This window comes from Mesoplodon mirus (genome assembly GCF_964341445.2).
Source record: "Mesoplodon mirus genome assembly, chromosome: 2".
Lineage (NCBI taxonomy): Eukaryota > Metazoa > Chordata > Mammalia > Artiodactyla > Ziphiidae > Mesoplodon > Mesoplodon mirus.
The window spans coordinates 203,138,678-203,164,965 of NC_138977.1; the positions used below are offsets into that span (position 1 = coordinate 203,138,678).

Below are 26,288 nucleotides of genomic sequence, written 5' to 3' on the forward strand. Positions count from 1 at the left end.
GGCCAGCATGAAGTCTCTCTCTTTTTTTAAAATACAAATTTGACTCTAAATAACACTGAAGAGTAATTTAAGTCTTTAGTCTCTTAAAGGGGCAGCAAGAAAGGGAAATCCACTGTACATCACTCTTTAAAGACCTCTCCTTATAGAAGCTTCTCCCCACTGAAATCTCTCTCCCTTCTTCCCTTCCTTTCTTTCCTTTCACACGTATTTATTAGGCATCTACCATATTATGTGCTGGGTTGATAATGATGAACAAGATATACCTGGGTCCTGCTTTCATGACACTTATAGTCTCGTGAGGGAAACAAATGAAACACAGAAAGGAAACAATAATTATAAATAGTGACAGTTGCTCTGAAGGGATTAACTGGCGCTCTGATGCCTGGAGGGTGAGGAGGTGAGGCAGCTCAGGGGAGAGTCTGAATAGCAAGGGCAAAGGTCCTGAGGTGGGTGGGACACACCTTGGCTCAAAGCAGGAATTCTTTCCTTTCTCCTCTGACTTTGGTGGCCTCTCTTCAGCCCTCTCCTCCCATCTTCACAACTTCTTCTTTTCCACCAGAAGCTTTCTACCTTGTCTGCCTCTTTTTATAGGAATGATTCACCATTTTCTCTCTTACAGCATAATAAAGGTTCATCAACACAAACCCTGACTGTTTAGTGAGTTAGGGAAGGGGCAAGAATGTGAACTTACACTATTTTTTTTTTGGTTGCATTGGGTCTTCGTTGCTGCACGCGGGCTTTCTCCAGTTGCAGCAAGTGGGGGCTACTCTTCGTTGCGGTGTGCAAGCTTCTCATTGTGGTGGCTTCTCTTGTTGTGGAACATGGGCTCTAGGCAAGCAGGCTTCAGTAGTTGCAGCACACAGCCTCAATAGTTGTGGCACATGGGCCCTAGAGCTCACGGGCTTAGTTGCTCCGCGGCATGGGGGGTCTTCCTGGACCAGGGATCCAAACCATGTCCCTCCGTTGACAGGCGGATTCTTAACCACTGCGCCACCAGGTAAGTCCCCGAACTTGCACTTTAATTTCTTTGTTTCTTCCTTTGTTTCTTTCCCCGCTTCCTTCCTTCCTTCTGAAACCGTGCATCTCAGATTGGGACTTGAACCCACGTGCCAGGACTTGAACCCAGCCAAAACTCAGACTGGGACTTGAACCCATGCGGCTGGGACTCGAACCTGGCCAAAACCCACAGTCTTCCAACTGAGATCACACACCTGGTTTCAGGACTTAATGAAGCTCAGGTTCTTGATGTCTCATTGCAGAAAGAATTCAGTGAGAGACAAAGTGATAGGTAAGAAGTGGATTTATTTTTATTTTTATTTTTTTTATTTGTAGTTACTGATTTAATGAAAATCACAAATCTATCCTTGTTAATTAAGAAGTGGATTTATTTAGAGAGAAACACGTTCCACTGAGTGTGGGCCATCTCAGAAGGTGAGAAAGGCACCAGGGTATGGGGTGGTCAGTTTTTATAGGAGTGGGTAATATCATAGGCTAATGAGTGGGAGGAGTATTCCAGCTATTTTAGGAAAGGGTGGGGATTTCCAGGAATTGGGTCACTTCCCACTTTTTGATCCTTCTGGTAGGTCTTGGACCTGTCATGGCGCCTGTGGGTGTATCATTTAGCTTGCTGATGTGAGCGTATACCGAGGCTCAAAGTACAGTGGAAATCGACTTGTCCACCATGTTGGACCCATTTGGTTCTAATCAGTTTATGTCATGTCCTCGGGCTATGTCATTCTTTCAGAGGTTGTGCCCTGCCTCCTTCCCTCCTGTTTCACTTCCTCCCTCCCTCCCTCCCTCCTCTTTCTCTTTCTTTTTCTTTCTTTCTTTCTTTCTTTTTCTTTCTTTCTTTCTTCCTTTCTTCCTTCCTTCCTTCCTTCCTTTCTTTCTTTCTTTCTTTCTTTCTTTCTTTCTTTCTTTCTCCCTTCCTTCCTTCCTCCTTCCCTACCCACCTTCTTTCTCTCTTTCTCCCTTTCTTCCTTTTTTTTTTTCCCAGAAATGTTTGAACAGGATTTATCTACCTACTCATTGGAATCCACACTCAGTCCATCCTCAGTGGAGTTGTCCCTGATCTAAGTCTACAGGAAACCTCTGAGTTGCCTCCTTTTTCTGGTTTCTCACAGTTATCACTGAGACTCACAGAGGAGTTCTGTTCAGGAACTCAGAGGTTTAGAATCAAGAGGTCTCATCAGTGGATTTAGCAGCTACACTGCTTTGTTCCCGAGCTAACACTGTCACCACCTGGCATTAAAGGGAGGGGACAGCACAGTCTGTGCCGAAAGGGTTTGGCTGTGAGCCATTCAGATTCTCACCTACCAAAAATGACTTGATAGTGTTACAAGCACAGGCAGACCTGAGCATTCAAGTGTGGCCCTCTGTCATCTGGCTTTCTTCCCCCCTGACATCAGTGTGGGCCCTTCGTGCCCTCTGACCCTAGAGGGAGGCAGAACAAGTCCTTCTACTAGTCTCTTCTCTCCCTTTCCACCTCCACCGCACAGCCCATCCTCAAATCCTGTTTCAATTCTGTCTGCCATGGTCTGGCCTCTTCTCTGAAGAACTGCCTCAGTCAGACTCCCTGACAGGTGACTGAAGTAGGGAGAATGTTGGGAGGTGAGCCCTCATAACAAAATAATTAGATTTTTCAAAAGCCCAGCTTTACAACCCTTTGCACTTTTCCAGTATTATGTGATATAACATCTCATTCTGTTAAATTCCATGTTCTAGAGAAGGTGAATTAAAACAAATTAAAAAAAACAAATAAACTACTCTTCCATACTGAGATTCAAGTTAAGGCCTCAAAGCCAAATCTTGGTATATGAATCTTTTTATGTCCTCTCTCTGTCCCAGTCCTTGACAAAATTCTGTCCAGTCCTTATCAGCATCATCACCACCATCTAACATTTACTGAGTCCCTACCATGAGCTAGGGCTGGGCAAAGTGCTTTATGTGCATCTTTTCATCCTGGTCCAGCTAAACCTGACTGCTAAGCCTGGCCCAGGACAGTGGTTCTGCAGGTCAATCTCCAGGGCTGTGCTATGAATGAGGCAGACCCTCAGGCCAGCACTGGAGCCAGCAGGGAGAACCCAGGGACTGGGGATAAAGTTTAGATACGTTGCTCTCTGACAGTTGGGACATGGTTGGGACAATTCTCTGACAGAGACTAGAGAGTAGAATTTGGTCATGTGTCCATTTAATAACTAGGAGAATGATACTAGCTTAGGATAGGGGAAGTCTGAGCTCAAGGAAGCCTTTTTTTTTTCCTGGTCTTGAAATTTTTTGCGTGTTTATTTTTTATTATTTTTTATTTTTTGACTGTGCTATGCATCATGCACAATCTCAGTTCCCCGACCAGGGATCGAACTCTCGCCCCCTGCAGTGGAAGCTTGGAGTCTTAACCACTGGAGCGCCAGGGATGTCCCCTTATTGAAGTATAATTGATTTACAATGTTGTGTTAGTTTCAGGTGTAGAGCACAGTGATTCAGTTTTATATATATATATATACACACATATATGTATACACACACACATATATATAAAACATATACATATGTATATATATATTCTTTTTCAGATGGTTCCCTGTGCTATGAGGTAGGTTCAGGAAAGCTTTGAGATCAGAAGTCAGTAAGGAGCCTTATGACCTTATATATTGCAAGCTACCCGCATATTCATAGCTGAAATGATATGAGATTTGTGTCAATATAATCCAAAGGATGAGGGAAAGAAGTTGGTGGTGGTACAAATGAAATATAACTGGCCATAAGTCAATATTTTTTAAGCTGAGTTATTGTTGCAGGAGAAGGGGGAGCAAGAGAATGGTCATGTCCCAGGTCTCGGACTAGTTCCTGGGATGGGCCGCTAAGTGAGGGTCCTTGGCATTTTGCAGGGAAGAACTCAAGAGTGAGCCATAGTAAAGTGAAAGCGAGTTTATTCAGAGACCACATTCCATAGGCAGAATGTGGTCCATCTCAGAAGGTGAGAGCAGGGACTTCCCTGGTGTCCCAGTGGTTAAGACTCTGTGCTTCCATTGCAGGGGGTGTGGGTTCCCCCAAGGCACACAGAGCAGCCAAAAAAAAGGGTGAGAGCACCCCTGGGATATGGGGTTGTTAGTTTTTATGGGCCGGGTAATTTCGTATGCTAACAAGTTGGAGGATTACTCCAACTATTTTGGAGAAGGGTTGGGGATTTCCAGGAATTGGGCCACCGCCCACTTTTGGGCCTTTTATGGTTAGCCTCGGAACTGCCATGGTGCCTGTAGGTGTGTCAGTTAGCATGCTGATATATTACAATGAGCATATAACGAGGCTCAAGATCTACTGGAAGTCTAATCTTCCAACATCATGGGCCCAGTTGGTTCTAATCAGTTTTTGTAGTATTCTGTTTTTCTTAATGGCTGTGTCATTCTTTTAATGGTTGTTCCCTGTCCCCTTCCCTCCTGTCTCCTAATGAGTAGAAGGAAGTTCACTATAGTCTTCTCTTTATCTTTCTATGTGTTTGAAAGTTTACATAATTGAAAGTTACACACACACACACACACACACAGAGTGCCCTTTCTTTGTGTGCATGTTTACTTCCAGGTGTTTTCTTTTCCTCCCTCCTTCCCTTCCTTTCTTCTCTTCTCTTCTCTTCTCTTTCTCTCTTTCTTCCTTTTCTTATTTTTAGTTGTTTTGTTATTGTTTCTCAAGTAAGGTGCCTTTATTTATTTTTTAAATGGCAGCCTGTTTTGGCTGTGGTAAGGACAAACCAAGTCAAATGGGCCACTGAGAAAACGGTTCCTAGGACGCTAGGGGCAGTAGTGGTAGAAGGGACAATCATCGGACAACACCAAGAAGACAAATATTCTGGGATAGGGAACCCAGACCTCTGTGAAATAGGAGAGAAGGGGGAAGGGCACAAACTTTAAAAGAATGACATAGCCCAAGGACATGACATAAACTGATTAGAACCAAATAGGTCCAAGATGGTGACCAGTCGACTTCCACTAGACCTTGAACCTCAGTATATGCCATTGTAACACATCAGCAAGCTAAATGACACACCCACCAGCACCAAGACAGTTCTGAGGCCGACCATCAAAGATTAAAAAGTGGGTGGTGACCCAGTTCCTGGAAATCTCTGCCCCTTCCCCAAAATAGCTAGAATACTCCTCCCACTCATTAGCCTATGAAATTACCCACCTCTATAAAAACTGATAACCCTGTACCCTGGTGCCCTTCTCACCTTCTGAGATGGCCCACACTCTGTCTGTGGAGTGTGTTTCTCTCTAAATAAATCTGCCTCTTACCAATCACTTTGTCCCTCACTGAAGTCTTTCTGCAATGAGACATCAAGAACCTGAGCTTCGTTAAGTCCTGAAACCAGGTGTGTGATCTCAGTTGGAAGACTGTGGGTTTTAACTAGTTTCAAGTCCTGGCACGTAGGTTCAAGTCCCAATCTGAGGAACAGAGTTTCATTTGTATAGCTGTCCTGGCTCCCTCCTCTAAACTGCTGCCCGTCAGAAGTGTTCCCCTCAAAAACTGTCTCTTGAAAAAAAAATTGTCTCTTGGGACTTCCCTCATGGTGCAGTGGTTAAGAATCCACCTGCCAGTGCAAGGGACATGGGTTCGAGCCCTGGTCCGGGAAGATCCCACATGCCGCGGAGCAACTAAGCCCGTGCGCCACAACTACTGAGCCCGCACTCTAGAGCCCGCGAGCCACAAATACTGAAGCCCGCACACCTAGAGCCTGTGCTCTGCACCAAGAGAAGCCACCGCAATGAGAAGCGCATGCACCGCGATGAAGAATAGCCCCCACTCATCACAGCTAGAGAAGGCCCGTGTAGCAACAAAGACCTAACACAGCCAAAAAAAAAAAAAAATTTATTAAAAATAAAAGTTGTCTCTTGCTATATGGAGGAGATTGCATTTGATTTAAGGGGTAATTCTTCAACATCAAAGTTCTGACTCTACCTCCCCCCCCAGCCACCCCCTAGTCTGCTCCCAGACCTCTCTTGGGCTGACAGCCTGGCTGTCTGGATTACTCTCTGTTTATCTACTGACTAATGTGCCTCATATGGAAGCTTCTTCCAGCTGCAAGGCCCCCTGGATTTCCCCCTCCCTGAATGACCTGCCCTGCCCTGCAGGGCTGTCCACATTCCAGATCTCATCTACCCCCACACCCCCAAGCTGGTTCCATGCTGAAGTCTTCTATTTGCCTTTCCAGGGACACTCTCCATCCTTCCCACCCTAGCTGGACCTTGAGAAATAACCTACATAGACTGCATCTTGCCCTCTGGCTCTGTTTGTTTGGCCAACAGGAGATAATAAGATTGGGGGTGGGGGTGGGGGGATGAACTGGGAGATTGGGATTGACATGTATACACTAATATGTATAAAATAGATAACTAATAAGAACTGGCTGTATTAAATAAATAAATATAAATAAATAAATAAATATATATATATATATATATATATATATATATATAATTAAATTAAAAAAAATATTAGAGGGCAGGAGGAGAGTGATGTTTGGCTATGAATCTTTCCAGATCCCTCCCTGTTGAGTTAATGGGGAAGGGCTGCATCCCCTTTTGAAGGCCATTGCTATTGTCAAGTGGCTCTCAACCCACAGCTACCTCAGGGTCTTGGTAACCACTCTTTCCCCTCAACCCTTCAGGCTAGGAGTGGTATGGCTCCTCCTGTTGCCAGCCCAGGGGTATGAACTATCTTTTGTTGGTCTCCCTGCGACACCTTTGCAAATAGGCCTTTAATTAAACCCTATTCAAATTAATCTAGTTTGCATGTGCCAGGACCCCGAATGATACAGGCTATACTGTTGCCAAGAGAGCCCTGAAGTTAGTATATATTTTATGTTTTGTTTCCCTTACAAATAGAAGCTTCCCGAAGGCAGGTCCTCTCTCTTGAGATTCTTTTTTTTTTCTTTAATATTTTATTTTTGGCTGTGTTGGGTCTTTGTTGCTCTGCGTGGGCTTTCTCTAATTGCGGCGAGTGGGGGCTACTCTTCATTGCAGTGCACAGCTTCTCATTGCAGTGGCTTCTTTTGTGGAGCAAGGGCTCTAGGGCGCTTGGGCTTCAGTAGTTGCAGCACGTGGGCTCAGTAGTTGCAGCTTGCGGGCTCAGTAGTTGTGGCACACGGGCCCTAGAGCATGCGGGCTCAGTAGTTGCGGCACGCGGGCTCTAGGGCACGCAGGCTTCAATAGTTGTGGCACGCAGGCTTAGTTGCTCCACGGCACGTGGGATCTTACTGGACCAGGGAGCGAACCCATGTCCCCTGCATTGGCAGGCAGCTCCTTAACCACTGCACCACCAGAGAAGTCCCGATACTATTGTTAATAAATGCATTTAGGCTCTGGGGTTAGACTACATACAAGAGAATCTATTAGTTATCTATTGCCACATGACAAATAACCCTCCAACTTAACAGCTTAAAATAACAACAAACATTTATTATCTCATATGGGTCAGGAATTCAGGAACAGTTTAGCTGAGTGTTCTACCCAGTGTCTCATGAGGTTGTGTTCAAGATGTTGGCTCGGTTTGTAGTCACCTGAAAGCTTAACTGTGGCTTTTGGATCTGCTCCAAGATGCTTCACTCATGTTATTGGCTATTTGGTTTTGACTATTGGCAGAAGGCTTCAGTTCCTTGCTCTGCGGACCTCTCCACAGGGCTGCTTGGGGTTCCTCATAACTAATGCCTTGTTTCCTCCAGAGCAAGTACTCCAAGTTAGTAAGGCAGAAACCACAATATTTTTTATAACCTAGCCTTGGGAGTCACCCTCCATCATTTCTGCAGTATCTCATTGGTTAAACAAATCAGCCCTATTCAGTATAGGAGGGATGTGAATACAAGGAGGCAAGAATTATTGGGTATCATCTTGGAGGTAGACACCACCACATCTTTGTTCTTCTTACTGAATTGTATCAGGGGCACACAATTTCAATTTTCCCCATTCCTGATGATGTTCACCTTGCTTTTTTTTTTTGGCCACTCTGCGTAGCATGCAGGATCTTAGTTCCCCAGTCAGGGATCAAACCTGTGCCCCCTGCAGTGAAAGTGTGGAGTCCCAACCACTGGACTGCCAAGGAATTCCTGATGTTGTTCACCTTGATTGCTTGCTTAAAGTTATATCTGCCAGGCTTCCCCACTGTGAAGTTACTCTTTTCTTTTTCGAATCATTAAGTATTTTGGGAAACATATCTCCATTATTCTTTGAGTACTTCCTTGTGTTATGGCACAAAATGTTCTAGGCTCATCTTGTATTTTCCTTGTCCTAGCTCTGGAATCAGCTATTTCCCCAAGGAACACTGATTCCTTTTAGTGGAGAATGGTACTTAGAAGCTAAGATCTGGACGCTAAGTGTACTTATTGTCACTGGGTATTGCTTCTCCAAGACCCTCACAGTGGGCAGAGCTAGGGAATGTATGTATGTAACCAATCTCCCATTGCTGCTGCTAGCTTCTTCCTCCACATGGATGCCCTTACCACACCAGTTGGGCTCCAACACCCCATGCCAGGTCACCTCTCAACATGGACACCAACTTTGTTCTGCCCTATGTAATAGTTTTAAGACTAAATTATTCAGGAACGAGAAGGTCCAAACTGAGCCCATCTTGATTGTATATGCAAATTATATGAAATTTAGAGCTATTAATCGTTAACATTTATTGAGTACTTACTATGTGCCAGGTAATGGTCTAAGAATTTTCCATGAACCTTCACACCAGCCCAATGAGATATGAACTATTATGGTCCCCGTTTTGCTGATGAGGCATAAAGAGGTTAAGTAACTTACTCAAGGTCACACAGTTACCAGTGAGATATAGCAGAACTGTTTTATTGGACTTTTAGAACATACCTTCAAAAGAAGGAGGTATCCTGTGTCCTCCACAGCGTTTTCCTGCTGTAGGCCTGGAACACAGATATTGCTAAATGTCCTCTGGGGACAAATTGCCCCCAGCTGAGAACCACTGGTCTAGAACAACATTAATCGAACCTAAGGAAAGCTACTTCTTGATTGTTTGTGCTAATGAATGAAAGAAAGGGGATAAACATAATCCAGAGGGGCATAAAATGCAAAACTCTCATTTCTTTGTGCAGCAGAGATTGCTGGTTGCCTATTCCAACACCCATTAGAAGTGCATTTCTTCAACCTTTCTCCTCCAGCTCTATACCCCACCTGCATTTGCACCCATACTCTCTCCCTCCATTTCTGTCACTGGAAGCTAATCCTTCCATCTGGATTTCATTCTGTTTTTTTCTCAGGACCTGACTCCATCATTATGCTCTCCTCTTTCTTTTATCTTCAACTTTTCTCTCTCTAATGGATCCTTTCTATCACCATTTAAATATGCTCAAGTCTCTCACTTCTTTTTATTCCCCAAGTTTTAATTTTGGAAATTTTCTTTAATTAATTAATTTATTTATTTTTAAATTTTTTATTTTTAATTTTTTTTGGCTGCATGGCGCAGTTTGCAGGATCTTAGTTCCCTGACCAGGGATTGAACCGGGGCCCTCCACAGTGAAAGCGCAGAGTCCCAACCACTGGACTGCCAGGGAATTCCCCATATTTAGTATTTTATTTTACTTTATTTTATTTTATTATTATTAGCTGTGTTGGGTCTTCGTGGCTGCACGTGGGCTTTCTCTAGTTGCAGTGAGCTGGGGCTACTCTTTGTTGCAGTGCGTGGGCTTCTCATTGTGGTGGTTTCTCTTGTGGAGCATGAGCTCTAGGTGCGTGGGCTTCAGTAGTTGTGGCTCGTGGGCTCTAGAGCGCAGGCTCAGTAGTTGTGGTGCATGGGCTTAGTTGCTCCACAGCATGTGGGATCTTCCTGGACCAGGGCTCAAACCTGTGTCCCCTGCATTGGCAGGTGGATTCTTAAGCACTGTGCCACCAGGGAAGTCCCCAGAGAAGAATTTTAGAGTTTAAAAGATCTTAACCTCCCACTCAAACTGAACCCTCCTAGACAAGTCTGGCTCTATGTTTTCAGACAATATGGTCATCCTGCCTCTATGTTTCCTTTGTCAGGACAGCTCTGATTACTAGAAAGCTCTGAGTCTGAGTCCCATGTTATTACAGTGCGGTTCAGGGAAAATAGCACAGGCCTTGGAGTCAAGCAGATTTGGGTTTTAGTCCTGATGATGTAATTTGCTGTATGACTTGAGCAAGTTATCTCCTCTCAGTCTCACTTACTTCATCTGTAAATTAGGGATAATAGTACTTGTTTTTACAAAGTTACTCTATATTAGAGATTATGACTGTAAAATAACTAGTGTAGTGCCTGGCATAAAGAGCTAATAAAGTGACAGCTGTTATCATCATCATCATAATTATTATCCCACCCAGTGGTCCTAGTTTGCCCTATAGAGCTATATACATATGCATTTCAATACCTTCAAATACTTGAATTTAGTTGCCATGTTATTCCTAAGCGCTCTTTTTTCAAAGTAAGCATCCATCAATATTTTTTCTTTCAGTTATCTTGTCCTTGGCTACGCTTCTGCATATGATGTTTATAGAACATAGTACCCATAACTGAATAAAGTACTCCAGGTGTGAGGACTTCCCTGGTGGCGCAGTGGTTAAGAATCTGCCTGCCAATGCAGGGGACACAGGTTTGAGCCCTGGTCCAGGAAGACCCCACATGCCTCAGAGCAACTAAGCCTGTGCGCCACAAATACTGAGCCTGTGCTCTAGAGCCCGCGAGCCACAACTACTGAGTCCACGTGCCACAACTACTGAACCTGTGTGCCTAGGGCCCATGCTCTGCAACAAGAGAAACTACCGCAATGAGAAGCCCGTGCACTGCAACAGAGTAGACCCCGCTCGCCGCAAGTAGAGAAAGCCTGCGCACAGCAATGAAGACCTGATGCAGCCAAAAATAAATTTATATTAAAAAATTAAATTAAACAAAACGAAAAACCCACGAAGTACTCCAGGTATAGTCTTAGTGCTTTAAAACAGAGTAAAACCATAAAACTCTATTCCCCAGACACTAGTCTCTTCAAGCTGCCTAGGATTGCTTTAGCTTTTTTGACAACCATGTCGCATACTGCCTTAGTCCTATGAGAAGCTGCAGGTAGTTTTCATATGAATGAGTTTTGAGTCTTCATTTTGCAGTAGTGTAAAACTTTTTTTTAAATTCAAGAGTAAAACTTTTTATTAACTTAAAGTCTATTATGTATTAGGTATTGTGCTGAGTTCTGAGGACGTAAGGATGAGTAGGACAAAGTATCAACATACTAGAAATGTAAGCTCCACAAGACTGGGTCTACTGCATTCACTACTGAATCCCCCCCCATCTCTTGGCACGATGTCTGCACACGGTTATATGCTGTTTGTTGAATGAAGGAATGAATAGTTTACAATGGAAAATTTCCTTATAACTGAAAAGGTATTTCCCTAATTCACTTATTTTATAAACTCAGATATTTTGTACAGTGTATCACTTTTAGCCCAACCCTAGTGTTTTTTCCACTTAGGTTAAACCCAATTTCCAAAATAAATTCGTACTGTCCCTTTTAAGGCCAAACTAAATACTTACATGCTTTATTTGCTGGATGGCCATTATATTTCACCATTAAAGGCCTTTTGCAAGTACCCATTTAACCCTTAATGCAGGGCTTACATCTCAGGGTTAGCAGTAGCGGCCATGGTTTCTGAGTGCTAAACACCCGAGAATTTCCTGAGCCGAGCTCTATTCGGCCCTGATTTACTGTGGACTAGAATAAGGTGACAGGAAGAAATGTGGGGCGATGACTTAGGAGGACCTTGAAATTCTGCATTAGTCTATAAGGTGCTGCCAGGTGCCCATAGGCCAAACGCCTCTGGGTTGAAATCCGTCCCGCAGACGCCAGACATATGAATTTTGGGGGCGTCCAGTTCTCTGCAACCACATTTAGGGAGGCCCTAGGACTTCTGTCCTCTCACGGTTTTTTCCAGTATTTGGGCTACAGGTGAGGCACTGGTCGCCATCTTGATATCAATTGGCAGGCAAGACGCCACTGGCGTCGCTCGGTAACCACGGAGACACCGATGCCCCTCCCGTTTCCCAGCCCTAGAAGCTGTAAACTACGATTCCCATACGCTGATTCTCTACTTGACTGCCCGTTGTCTAGATTCGGCTTGTCAGCCACGGCGACCCTACCGCAGTGAACCGCGGGAGTTGCAGTTCGCGGTGTGGCCTCATTTTTTGCGGCGGGAAGCCCCAGAACTACAAATCCCGTGAGCCAGCGGGCTCACGCACGCGCACGGAACAGCTGGTCCTCCCTGGCCGCCCCGCGGGTGCCTGAGAGGTAAGAGGGCGGGGAGAAGGAAGAGGAGGCGGGATCCGGGCGCTGCGTCGGTTGCGGCCTGGCACCAAGGGGGCGGCCCCGGCGGAGTGCGGACTCGGTGGCCGTTGGCGATTATGGACCCGGCCGAGGCGGTGCTGCAGGAAAAAGCGCTCAAGTTTATGGTGAGGAGAATGTGCAGGCCGGGGAACGGTGGAGGCGGTGGAGTTGGCGGCGTCGCTCAGGCTCGGGTCTGGGCCGCCATCCCGCCAGAGGAGGGGGCAGCGGGACCCTGGGCCGAGGCCGGGGCCGGGGGCGGAGGCGGCTGAAGGGACGGGACGGGAGTTCCTGGGAGGTAGGAGGGGTTGCGGAGAGGACCCGGAGGTGGGGGCAGCAGCTCCGCCATCTTGTGGATGAGAGGCCAAGTGACAGCGGGAGCTTAATCGGGGAGGGGGCTCTGGGCGGCGCGCAGGGCCCTGGAGGGAAAGGGGCGTAGGGACAGTTACTGAAGAGCGGAGGAAGCCAGGAGGAGAGACGCCGTGAGGCCGCTGGCAGGGCCTTCCTTGTGTGAGGGTTACGGGTGAGGCCCGGGAGAAGAGGTGCATTCAGGAGTGGGGAAGGGGAGCGCGGGATAGTGGGAAGAAAGATATTGGGAGTGGGAGGTGGGTGGGAAACGGGCAGCGCTGGATGCAGCTGGATCTAAGGTTAGAGGAGAGAAAGACAGGGCTGGTGGGAGACATAGATTTGCAGAGTTAGGTGGGAGAGATAGTCTTTACCTTCAGGGTACAATCCCAGCTTGGCCAAACTAATGTTGACAAACTCTGGAAAGGACTAGGCCTTACTTAGGAAGAAAAGGACTGGAGATGGGGATCTAGCGCTATGATGACAGTCTCTGGGAAAGGAAGGGGGTTGACTAGGAACCAGAATTACAAATATCAGGAAAGGGGGTACATCCTCTAGTTTGAAAGAAGACAGGAGAGGTTCATTGGCTAGGGAAACCTAGGTACAGGAGATTGGGGCAAAATTAATAACTAATAGGGTAAAACAAAACTTAGTGCTAAATTGTAGAGATAGTAAAATGAAGGGACTGGGTGCTGTACTACTTTCTGAGAAAGGAAAGGCCATGGAGAATCCAAAGATCCATAAGAAGTGATAAGATCAGTGGAGAAATTCAGGAGCTAAAAGGGGGAATGCAGGTATCGAGGAATGGCAGATGTCAGGATTGGTAGTTATGAGTTTTAGGTTGAAGCACAGTATGAACTTGGACTGGATTTTGTGGGTGTGTTTAAATCCTTTGGAATCTAGTTCTTTAACTTTGAATCATGCTTTTCTGTTTTTGATACGTGTATGTTTGGCAAATTCGTGGAGTCTGATATTTGATGCTTTTAATCTGATGCTTCATTTGTATATCCTAGATGTAAAACCAGACTTTGTGGTTACAGAATGATGGGATGCATAGACTTACTTCTGTCTTAGCAGGTGGCCATAGAGACATTGATATTACTTGCAGTCTAGTTTTGCTTTTTCCAGAAGTAATTGTAACCTGTCACTCCAAATCTTACTTCTTTTGTCAGTTATCTTGTGTCTTTGCCTGAGATACCCAAACAAGTTTAAACAAACATGGACACTAACCTAATTGAATTTAGGCTTTAAACTGCCCCATTTACAAGAATACTGGTCAAATTTACTATGACTTTACTTACTTTGTATTAGTGCTTTCAGAAACACCTAACTAAAGTTCAAGTGTATCTTTAACAAAATTCTGTTAGGCCTGAAGAAAGTTCTTGAGTTTCTACCCAATGTTGAAATTCTAAAATATTAAGAAGAGGCTTTGACATTTTTTTGGACTTTAGAAGTGAGAGGAAGTTGCTTTGTATCTACAACCAGCTTCTAGATTTGAGTCAGAAAAGTGGCATTTGCTTATTTTTGTTTTCCTGCTTAGAGATTGACTCAATCCTAATCTTGACATGTGTCAGGTTTATGGAATAATGTGGTTTAAAGATCATAAAGAGACATTATGAGAACATCTTCTTTACTCTCCATTAGACCTCAGCCTAGGAACATTTTCAACCAATTGATCTCTGCTTGGCACCAGTGAGTTGTTTTGATAATGGTCTCCTGGTTGAGTTAAAGTTGAGCTAGAGATGGCCATTTAGTAGTTTGCAGCTTTTGGGACGCCACACATTATTAAATGTTGAGTCAGTTTCCATAGGGAGAAACCAATTCTTCTTCAGTTTTACAATAGTTACCTTCATTTTTGACTTTGCCTGCTTATTGTGGCTGCTGTTTGAGAAAAGGCCAACTGGAAGAGGGTCACCAAGAATGACACCTTAATAACTGAAACGGCACGCAGAGTTAGAGATTTGGTATTCCTTTTCAGCTCAGTAACAGTCTTATTATGAATCTGAGTAAGTCACAACTTGCCTTTGGTCCCATTTACCCTGTTATAACATGTCTGTTTCCTTAGTTGAGATAGGAAGATATTTTATTTGTGTTTGCACCTAGTAATTAGTGCACAGTACACATGGAAGGACTATCCTTTTAATCAAATTGAAGTTGTTGATAGTATTTGGCTTTATTTTGTCCTTACCCCTTCCTTCATTTGTGAGTTGTGAATGATAAGTTTTATACCGATGCCTGATTTCCACTGTTTAAGAAAATGTAGGGCTTCCCTGGTGGCGCAGTGGTTGAGAGTCTGCCTGCCGATGCAGGGGACACGGTTCGTGCCCCGGTCCGGGAAGATCCCACATGCCGCGGAGTGCCTGGGCCCGTGAGCCATGGCCGCTGAGCCTGCGCGTCCAGAGCCTGGATGCGCAACGGGAGAGGCCACAACAGTGAGAGGCCCGTGTACCGCAAAAAAAAAAAAAAGAAAGAAAATTTGTTGAAAATAGCAACATGAAATGGATATTCTCTTTCATGAATTTTGCTCATTATTATATTGACATAGTACTTTGATTAGAAATTTTATAATAAAATCTTATCATTGAGACTGGTAATTCAGATTTGACCATAATTCACACATGGCCTAGACTTAAAGTTTACCTTTGGATTTTTGTGATATACCTATATCTGTCTATCCTTCTATATCCTATCTGTCTATATGACAAGTTGAGGGATGAATTTGAAGTTTATTTTTTTTATTTTTTAATTTTGGCTGCATTGGGTCTTCGTTGCTGCGTGCGGGCTTTCTCTAGTTGTGGTGAGCGGGGGTTACTCTTCGTTGCAGTGCACGGGCTTCTCGTGGTGGCTTCTCGTTGTGGAACACGGGCTCTGGGTACACGGGCTTCAGTAGTTGTCACACACAGGCTCAGTAGTTGTGGCTCGTGGGCTCTAGAGTGCAGGCTCAGTAGTTGTGGCGCACGGGCTTAGTTGCTCCGCGGCACGTGGGATCTTCCCGGGGCAGGGCTCGAACCCGTGTACCCTGCGTTGGCAGGCAGATTCTTAACCACTGCACCACCAGGGAAGTCCCTGAAGTTTATTTTTAAATGGACAGGATAAACCAATCCCAGGATCTTAGAACTGGGAAAATTTGACGCATGCATGAAATAATTTTAGGACATATAAAATAGTTTTTTAAAGAATTGAAAGATAAGTGAAAGGGTAAAGGGTAACTTGCTGTGTAACAAAGATAAATCTGTGGTTGACTGATGCATTTTCTGTTTCACTTGGTGTTGGCTGGGGTGCCAGCGTGGCTGGAATGTTCAAAATGGCCACATTCTGTCATGGCTGGCCACTGGCTGAAAGTTCAGCTAGCAGTAAGGCCTTCTGTCCTCCTTTATGTGGGCCTCCTTTCTCCACATGGCCTTTCGATTTCCTTAAAGCATGATGCCTGGGGTCTAAGAAGGAGCATTCCAAGAGATAGGAAATAGAAACCAGTCAGCCAGTTCTCTTAAGTCCTGGGTTTGGAAGTTGAGAATGTTGCCATTGGTCAAAGACAGTCAAGGCCAGCCCAGAGTCAGAGGGAGGGAAAATAATCTCTACCTGTAGACAAGAAGAGAGGTATGCATAAACAGAGAGAAACTGCTGGGGGCCATGCCCTTTTGAGACTGGCTACCACAGATGCTATTCTAGTTGGATGCTCAGGATAAAAATACAAATGGGGGCCTCCCTGGTGGCGCAGTGGTTGAGAGTCCGCCTGCCGATGCAGGGGATGCGGGTTCGTGCCCCGGTCTGGGAGGATCCCATATGCCGCGGAGCGGCTGGGCCCGTGAGCCATGGCCGCTGGGCCTGCGCGTCCGGAGCCTGTGCTCCGCAACGGGAGAGGCCACAGCAGTGAGAGGCCCGCATACCGCAAAAAGAAAAATAAATAAATAAATAAATAAAATAAAATAAAAATAAAAATACAAATACAAATGGGATCAGCCAAATTTGTGGGTAATAACACTAGGAATGCTTTGGAGGCATCTCTTTTTTGAGGTTAACTTCTTAAGGAACTAACATGATCTCCTGCATGACTTGTCTTAATAATGTTACTGTAGAGATAATACTGGATGAATTGATAGGATTCAGGAACTTTTCTTTTTTGCCTGAGAACCATATGTAACTAAAAGCAAGAAACTGCATTTTAAAATAAGTATTCAGATTTCTCACTATGATGGGCTTTTCTTTAAATCAGTGAGATTGATTACCAGCTGGTTGGATGGACATTTGAAACTAGTTCTTAGTTTGTCAGAATTTCTATATATCTGTTACCTGTTCTCAATTTAAATTAGCCTTCAGTTTCTTTTCTGAATACTCTTATATAGGTATTGGGGTATGGAATTACAAATTAATGATAATTCTCTGTGCTCATTTTCTTGATTCATGTTTGTAATGTACATAATAAATTATTGGAAGTAAATTATTAGATTGGAGTAAAAATTCTTCTACTTTGAATGATTGCCAGAAATTTTTTTTTTTTTTTTTTTTGTGGTACGCGGGCCTCTCACAGTTGTGGCCTCTCCCTCTGGACGCGCAGGCTCAGCGGCCATGGCTCATGGGCCCAGCCGCTCCGCGGCATGTGGGATCTTCCCGGACCGGGGCACGAACCCGTGTCCCCTGCATCGGCAGGCGGACTGTCAACTACTGCGCCACCAGGGAAGCCCTGCCAGAAATTTTTTATTGCTAAATTAGAAAATGAACTTTCAAAGGAGACTACTTGTTATTCTATATTTTTTGTGTATTGTTTAAATCCTAAAAGAAAATAACCGGTTAAGAATTTTTTTCCCTTTCTAAAGAGAGATGGTACATATGTAAGATCTTGATCATGTATAGATAAAATTATTTGTGGTAAATGGCATTACAATTAAAAAAAAAGAATGAGAATGAAGAAAGAAAAAAGGATCTTTGTGGTATTAAAATAGTTTAAAATACCATGTGCTTTCTAGCAGTATTTTAATACAGCATGAAGGTGCTTTCTAAATGTATATAATAAGAATTCACTGTGGATAAAGTAGAAAATATTTACCAATGTTTAACAACTTGGTCACTATAAAGAAAACTGCTTTCTTCCTTAATAAATCAATCCCAGCATCCTAACATTGGCAGTGGAGGAGGGGAAAATCTCTATGGGAAAGGTCCACCTGATCTTACCATTTCAACTAGTATTCCGTAAGATTCACCTTGTACTGGGGAATCTCTGGATAATTCCCTTTAGATTTCTGAAGCCTGACTGAAAACAGAGCTAGAACATTTTACAGAAGACTCAGAGATAACAACAGAGGAATAGATACTGAGAGTAATTTTGAACTAAGAATATGATTTGTTCTCTGGGGCACTACAATCATAGTTCCTGGATTGCCTTTGTATGTGGCCAGGGTGAGGATGGGGAGCAGGGGAGCAAAAGCCACAGAGCTGGGAGAGAATTCCTGCCTGCTTAGGGTGAACGCTTTGAGTTGGAACTTCCTTCTGAGGTCTTGCTCCTTTCTGAGATTTGGCTCTCCCTTCAGGGTATACTTGCCTTCCTATTCCTAGGCTTGTGACTGACCTGACCTGACTCTGTGTCAATAATAGGATAACCACAGTAGAAATGGGAGGGTTGTGTTTATTTATTTTTCTTTGTTTTTTTTAATATGATCAGCCATGAATAGCTAATATGTATTTACTTAGTGTTTACTGTTTGCTATGCTAAATTCTTTACATATACTATTATTTCATTCAATCCTCCCAATAATCCTGTAAGACAGATTCAGTACTATTGTTACTCCCATTTTCAGATGAGGAAACTGATTCCAGAGAGGTTAAGTAACTTGCACAAAGTCTCTCTGCTTAGCAAGAAGCCTGAGATCAAACCCAGGAACTCTGACTTGAGACCCTCACTTGCACTGTGTTTCATCCTTGAAGAGCAGAGAAACAGTGGAATATGATGGCACATTTCTTTGCTGGTCCGATGGGCCGGAGTGGAGAGTTACTGTCCAGACATATATAGATTTCTGATCATTTGAATTACTGAGGAAACGGAGTTGTCACAGTATCATTGCATCAATTGGCTATTGCTGAGTAATAAAGACCCACAAAATGTCATGGCAATACAATGATAGTTATTTATTCTCATGAATATGTGGATTTGCTGAATATTGGATGACACAGACTGAATTTTGTTGGGTCACTCTGGATTTGGCTGCTCACTCAGGACTGTTCCACATGTTATTCTGGGACTCAGACTGTAGAGGCAGTGACTTCCCAGGCAGAGCTGTCCTCATAGCTATAGTAGAGGCACAAGAGAGCAAGCCCAGTTGTTCAAGTGCCTTTCAATCGTTGGTTGTATTATACCAGCTGATATTCCGTTAACCAAAGTAAATCACATGGTCAAGTCAAGAGGTGGGCAAGTATACTCTGCCCATAGAAGGAGTGGAAGAGAGATCAACTTGCACAATAATTTACTATAGTAATAATAATCTAATATACTTGATTTGTAGAAGAACGATAAAATGCTTACTGTTACAACTATTGTGCTTTCTTTCTGCTCTCCCTTGTTGACACTATTCTGACTAGCACTTTCACATTTTGGTTACTGAACAACACCTATTGGTTGGATACTTCCAGAATCACAATTTAATACAGCAGGTTTCTTTGTATTATGTCATGTAGAAAAAAAAAAGTGTAAAGAAATAATCAGAATCTTGACTTTAATCCACAGTGATGCCCTGGAAAGTTCATCAATATCACAATTCTATTTTTCTGTACTCGGGAAGGATAAGGTTGATGTCACTCGAGTAGCATTTGTAACAGAATTTAAGCTGTAACAGAATTTGAATCAAGGTCATACATAATGCCCTAACAACTCCCTTGGTATTACGTTCAGAGCTCTTAAGCCCCTTCTCTGAACGTAAACTTAAGGCTGCAACGATATTTTCTGATGTCTGGGGGACTTTCAGGCTTTCACTGAAAAGTCATGGAAACAGAATTGTAACATGTGGATAATGTTTTTGCAGCACGGATACGTAAATCCTTGTACTTCTTAGGAGGTACTACACTAAACTGTTAATGTGTTTTTTGGTGAAATGTTAGATTATGGGTAATATTTCAAAATATTTGGCATCTGAAGATGTATTAGGAAACACACAAAAAAAGCATCACTTAGGTGATTTTTCTTTTCTATATATTCCTTAATGTTTTCTACATTTTTATATGTATTGTTTTTAATCAGAAAAATTAAAATTTAATATAATGTATACATTTATAAAACAAGTACCCCAAATGAAGACCTGCACTTGATCATGGACTACAGTGTAACAAGTGTACTGGCCAGTGGACTGACAGTGGTGGCTTGAATAGACAACTCACTCTGAGCTCATTTTCTTAACTGAAAAGTCTTAATTGTTAGTCTTACCTAGTTAAGAAGGGTCTCTCTTTCCCTCTTTTCCCCCCCTCTCCGTTCATTTTAAATTGTAAATTGCCATGTATAATGTGTTAATTGATAAATTATGCTACTTAAACTCCTATATGTATCCAAGTTTTCATTGGAAATTTAGAACTCTATGGTCCTAAATTGTGCTGGAGCACTGCATTTTCCTGTTAAGTAGTACTTGACAAAATGAGTGAGTTGATAGCTGAAAACGAGGCATGCAGTGTGATTTGATAAAAATATAAACATAAACTGAGTGCAAAACATTATGTTACATGTAGAGGGAGGTGGTTATGGGGGCAGGAGGGGATGAAGACACAAAGTTAAGTATTATAAAACTTCTATCTTCTCTAGAACTTCACAGTCTGTTGAGAAGATAGGCATTTATAAATATCTCTTAAGGCACACTTTGGTAAGTGCCAAAATAGAGGCACAAAGTGCTATAGAAGTTAAGGGAGGGGAAATTAGTTTTAACTGGAAAGATCTTAGGAAGGTTTGAAGAAGAGAGCTTCATATTGGTCTTGTGGAATAGATAGATTTTGACAGACTTGTTTCTGAAGTGGGAAGTTCCAGGAAGAGGGAGTAGTTTAGGTAGAGGCTAGAAGATCAGGAGCTGGCCAGCACAGTGTGAGTAGATGTGTATGACTTGAACATAAGGTGAATAGCAGACAAGAATGAAAAGATAGATTGGGAGCCTAGGGAGTTTGGATTGAATCCAGTTCGTATTTAAGAATAATATTATAGTGTACTTGGTATGTGTCTATATAAGCTTTTATTGAAGTAAAATAAGTATACTTTTTAAAGAAATCCTAAGTATACAGCTCATTGAATGTTTACCCAGTTGTCACTTCTGTGTAACTATTATCTTATACCTGTAGATTAGTTTTTGCCTCTACTGGTATTTAACTTCACATAAATGGAATCACTCCAGTATATATTCTCTAGTGTCTGGCATCTTTTGTCCCACATAGGAAGATTCATTCGGGTTTCTGTGTTAGGTGTAGTGTGTTCATTTTTATTGCTATGCAGTATTCCACTGTGCGAGTATACTTCAAATTTTTAGCCATTTTATTGTTGATGGATGTTTGGGTTATTTCCAGTTTTGGGTTACTGTGAATTGTGCTATTATGAATAATCTTGTACGTGTCTTTTCTTGCACATGTGTACATATTTCTGTCGGGTATATACCTAGGAGTGGAATTGCTGGGTCATAGGGTATGAAAAATGTTTAGCTTTAGTAGAGTCTATGAATTTTTTCCATTTCATACTTCCTACAGCACCATATGAGAGTTCCAGTTGCTGTACATTCTTGTAACGTTTACTTGCTACTGTCTTTTTTCACTTTAGCCATACTAGTGGGTGAATGGTATTATCTGACTGTTTTAATTTGGATTTCCTTAATGACTGCTGTAATCAAACACCTAAAAAGATTATTGAGGTTTTTGGCTGTTTAGATATCCTCTTTTTTGAAGTGTCTATTCAGGCCTTGGTCTTTTTTTTTTTTTTATTGGATTGTCTGCCTTTTTCTTATTGATCTATTCCCTATATTCTGAAAAATACAATACAAATCTTTCAACAAATATATGGTTCTTTGGTAGGAACATGTGTTTTGTTTTCAGATTTTTTTCGTTTAAGAGATCAGTAAAAAAGTCACAAGATTTTGTGACTACAAAATACCTACACAGGATTTACAGGGTTAAGTTTTTTTTCCTACACAACCAGCACTTGAAAAAGAAGCACCACTGTCAGCACCATTTTATAAATGAATGAAGGAGCTTCTTAATGCCACAGAAGTAGAAAACACATAATCTCAGAATAAAGGAAACTCTTTGAGGTAGGCAAAATAATGCCCCCCCGCCCCCCGTCCAAGATAGACAGTCTAATCCCAAGAACCTGTGAATATGTTAAATTACAGGGCAAAGGGGAGTTAAGGTAACAGTTGGAATTTGGTTGCTAATCAGCTGACTTTATTTTTAATTTTTTGCCATACTACGCAGCGTGCGGGATCTTAGTTCCCTGACCAGGGATTGAACCCGTGCCCCCTGCGGTAGAAGTGTAGAGTCTTAACCACTGGGCCACGAGGGAAGTCCCTTAGCTGACTTTAAAATAGGGAGATTGTCCTGGATAATCCAGGTTGGGCTCAGTGTAATCCCAAGGGACCCTAAATGTGTAAGAGGGAGGCTGAAGAGGAGGTCATAGTGATGACATGTGAGAACTCAATCCACTGTTGCTGATTTTGAAGATGTGGTAGGAGAGCCCTGAGCCAAGGAATGTGAGCAGCCTCTAGAAGCAGGAAAGGACAAGCTAAGCCTCAGAAAAGAACATAGCCCCGCTGAGGCCTTGATTTTTGGCTCAGTGAGACCCATTTCAGACTTCAGAACTACAGGACTGTCAAATAATAAATTAATGTTGCTTTAAGCCACTAAGTATGTGGTACTTTTTTAAAGTAGCCATGGCAAACTAATAGTCTCTCTTAAGATAGTTAACCTAATTGGGGTGTGTGTTTGTGGATAAAATACACGTACATATAACATCACTATCTTTAGTTTTAGTGTTTGGTAACTACCAGTGCAATTCTTTCTCTTTCTCTTAATATTTTATTTTGAGTCAACTTAGAATTACAGAAAAGTTTCAAGTACAACACAAATGACATTTTTTCCTGAATCATTTGAGAGTAGTTGTCACATCATCACCAAATGCTTTAGTGTATATTTTCTGCAAACAAGGACATTCTATATAAGACAACCATCAAAATTCAGAAATTAACATACAGTACAATTACAGATCTAACCCCTTAGACCCCATTCAAACTTTGCCAGTTGTTCTAATAATGTTCTTTTTTTAAAAAAAAAAAAATTTATCTATTTATTTATTTATTTATTTGGTTACACAAGGTCTTCGTTTCGGTAGGCGGGCTCCTTAGTTGCAGCTCGCCAGCTCCTTAGCTGCAGCACGTGGGCTCCTTAGTTGTGGCAGAGGGCTCCTTAGTTGCAGCTCACCAGCTCCTTAGTTGCAGTACACAGGCTCCTTAGTTGTGGCATGCGAACTCTTAGTTGTGGCATGCATATGGGATCTAGTTCCCTGACCAGGGATGGAACCTGGGCTCCCTGCATTGGGAGTGCGAAGTCGTATCCAGTGCGCCACCAGGGAAGTCCCTTTAGTAATGTTCTTTATAACAAAAGGGTCTAATCCAGAATCACGTACTGAAATTAGTTGTCACGTCTCCTTAGTCTCCTTCAGTCTGGAACGGTTCCTGTCTTTAACTTTCATGACTATGGCACTTTTGAAGATTATAGGCTAGTTATTTTGTAGAACGATTCCTCAATTTGGGTTTATCTGATGATGTTTCCTCATGATTAGATTTGGGTCCTGTATTTTTGACAGAAATACCACAGAAGTGTTGCTTTATTTTACTTATTGCCTCCTGTTGGGTGACACATAATTTTTGTTTGTCTTACAACTTTTTTTACTTGATTAAAGTGGCATCTGCCATTTTCTTCTTTAAAGCTAATGTTTTTGTAGTAAGTATCTTGTGGGAAGGTACTTTGAAACCATGTAACTATCTTATTCTTCATTAGATTTTCAATCTATTTCTAACAGAATGAGTTTATGAATTCCTGTTTTATTTGATGGGTTATAATACTATAATTATTTCTTTATTTTTTTTTAATTTATTTTTTTTGGCTGTGTTGGGTCTTTGTTGCTGCACGCGGGCTTTCTCTAGTTGCGTCAAGTGGGGGCTACTCTTCGTTGAGGTGCGTGGGCTTCTCATTGTGGTGGCTTCTTTTGTTGTGGAGCACGGGCTCTAGGCACGTGGGCTTCAGTAGTTGCAGCACGCGGGCTCAGTAGTTGTGGCTCGCGGGCTCTAGAGCGCAGCCTCAGTAGTTGTGGTGCACGGGCTTTGTTGCTCTGCAGCATGTGGGATCTTCCTGGACCAGGGCTCGAACCCATGTCCCTTGCATTGGCAGGCAGATTCTTAACCACTGCACCACCAGGGAAGCCCAATCATTATTTCTTTTGACACTTAAATTGTTCCCTGTTTGGCCAGTGAGAGTGCTTTCAAACTGCTTTCTTTGTCTTTTTTATGTATTTCTTTCATTCTTTGAACATTGTACTTTTTTCCCCCAGTCCTGGAATCAGTGATTTCTCTTTTTTTTTTCTGGTTTCTTTAAGTAGAGAATGACATATAGAAGTCAATATCTGGGTGTTAGGTATACACATTGCTATTGGGTGTCACTGCTCCCAAGTCCTCTCAGTGGACAGAGGTAGGGAATATATGTATGTGTAAACGTGCGTACACATGCGTGTGCACACATGTATCGCTATTTTAATTTTATCTACATATTTATGTAAAACCATGGGTTCACACAGGTATCTCCAATTCTCGTCTAACACAACAGGGTTTATCCAATAATTTGCTTTCCGTAATTGTAACTCCCTTTTCTGTTAGTAAGTTGGCTCTCATTATCCTCAACATAATTTCTTTTTTTTTTCAACATAATTTCTTAATCAATCCCCCCTGTATGTGACCAGTCTCTCCTGTTGCTGCTGTTCCTGACACCCATCATGTGGATGCCATCCTCACCTTATCAGTCTCCAAAATCCTATATTAGGCTGCTGCCACTAGCCCCCGTTTGAAGACCCTTCTCATTTCAGGCTCTGATACTGTGCACTAGGTTGCTCTCCTCACTCCATTTGGACTTTAGCACCTTGTGCAGGGCTACTAAGGCTGCCATACTCCTGTGTAGACATTCTCTTTATCCTGCTAGGGTTCTGACATCCTGCTGTAGGTCACTGCAGATCCCTCCATCCCATCTCATGTACACACTTGTTTTCCTTGACCCTCACTAAACTGAATACAGATTTTTCACTTTGTAAAACTGAAACTCTGTACCCATTAAACAGTCCCTGGCAACTGCCATTCAGTCCCTGGCAACTGCCATTCAGTTGCCTTCAGTCCCTGGCAACTGCCATTCTACTTTGTTTCTATGAGTGTGACTACTCTAGATACCTCATAAATGTGGCACCATACAGTATTTGTCTTTTTGTGACTGGCTTATTTTTCTTAGCATAATGTTCTCAAGGTTCATCCATGTTAAGGCATGTGTCAGAATTTCCTTCTTGTTTAAGGCTGAATAATATTCCGTTGTATGTATACATCACATTTTGTTTGTCCATTCATCTCTTGCCAGACACTTGGGATACTTTTACCTTTTGGCTATCGTGAATAATGCTGCTATGAACATGGGTCTACAAATCTCTTCAAGACCCCGAAACGCTTAATTTTTTTTTCATCTTGATCTTTTGTTAGCACTTTTATGAATTCATCAGTTTTCCATTGGAGTTCTGAAAATGCTTATTCATTCAGTTCAGCAGTATAGTCAGTTACCAGAAACCTGTACTTGTCAGAGTCTTTTCCATGAATATTTTACCTTTTACATTTAGATCTACAGTCCGTCTGGAATTTTTATGTTTGATGTGAGGTAGTTGTTTTGTTTTTCATCTGTTGCGTTGCATGGTCACTTTTGTCATATAGCACCTGTCTATATATGTGTGTGGGCTTGTTTCCAGGACTTTTCTGTTCCAGTGGTCTATTTATCCTTGTGACAATATCACACTTTCTTAATTACTATTTTTTATACCAATTCTTGATATTGGATATTGAATGTTCCTCAGCTTTTGCATGTCCATATATATTGGAATCAGCTTAATTTCCACAAAACATCCTCCTATGACTTTTATTGGAATTGCATTGAATCTATATATGTTTGGGGAGAACTGAGATCTTAACACTATTGAATTTTATAATCTATGAAAATGGTATATCTTTCCATTTTTGGGGTCTGTAATTTCTCTGTGTAGGGGTCTTTATACATCTTTTGTTAGATTTATTCCAGGTATTTGGTGTTTTTAGATGCTATTTTTAAATTTTAATTTTCTGTTGTTGAGTGTAAAGGTTTTTTTAAACCTGAGCTCCATGACCTCCATTCAGTATAAACACATGGGAGTACTTTTTTCTGAAAGGTCTATAATTTACGTCTGAATCTGATTCCCACTGGGGGCAATAACAACAAAGAAGATTAGAAGACCATTTTAGTTATTTGAGTGGATTGGACTAGGGACGGGGGAACAGACAGGCAGGGAGGCTGCTTAAAGACTATGTAATAGTCTAGGCAAGAAGCCATGTGGGCT

At 42.4% G+C, this 26,288-nt stretch overlaps 1 protein-coding gene across 10 annotated transcripts in view; it reads left to right on the plus strand.

Moving 5' to 3' along the window:
• Window positions 1–12,349: 12,349 nt before the first annotated feature.
• Window positions 12,350–26,288, plus strand: part of BTRC (beta-transducin repeat containing E3 ubiquitin protein ligase) — a 185,571-nt gene continuing 171,632 nt past the window's right edge. For 6 of the 10 annotated variants that reach the window (XM_082611573.1, XM_082611571.1, XM_082611578.1 and 3 more), the window contains exon 1: window positions 12,350–12,456. In XM_082611573.1, coding sequence (XP_082467699.1) covers window positions 12,409–12,456 — 48 coding nt within the window. In that variant the 5' untranslated portion in view covers window positions 12,350–12,408. Of the gene's footprint in view, window positions 12,457–12,695; window positions 12,871–26,288 lie in introns of those variants that run through there. The other 4 variants (XM_082611575.1, XM_082611572.1, XM_082611574.1 and 1 more) reach the window with 3 other exon arrangements.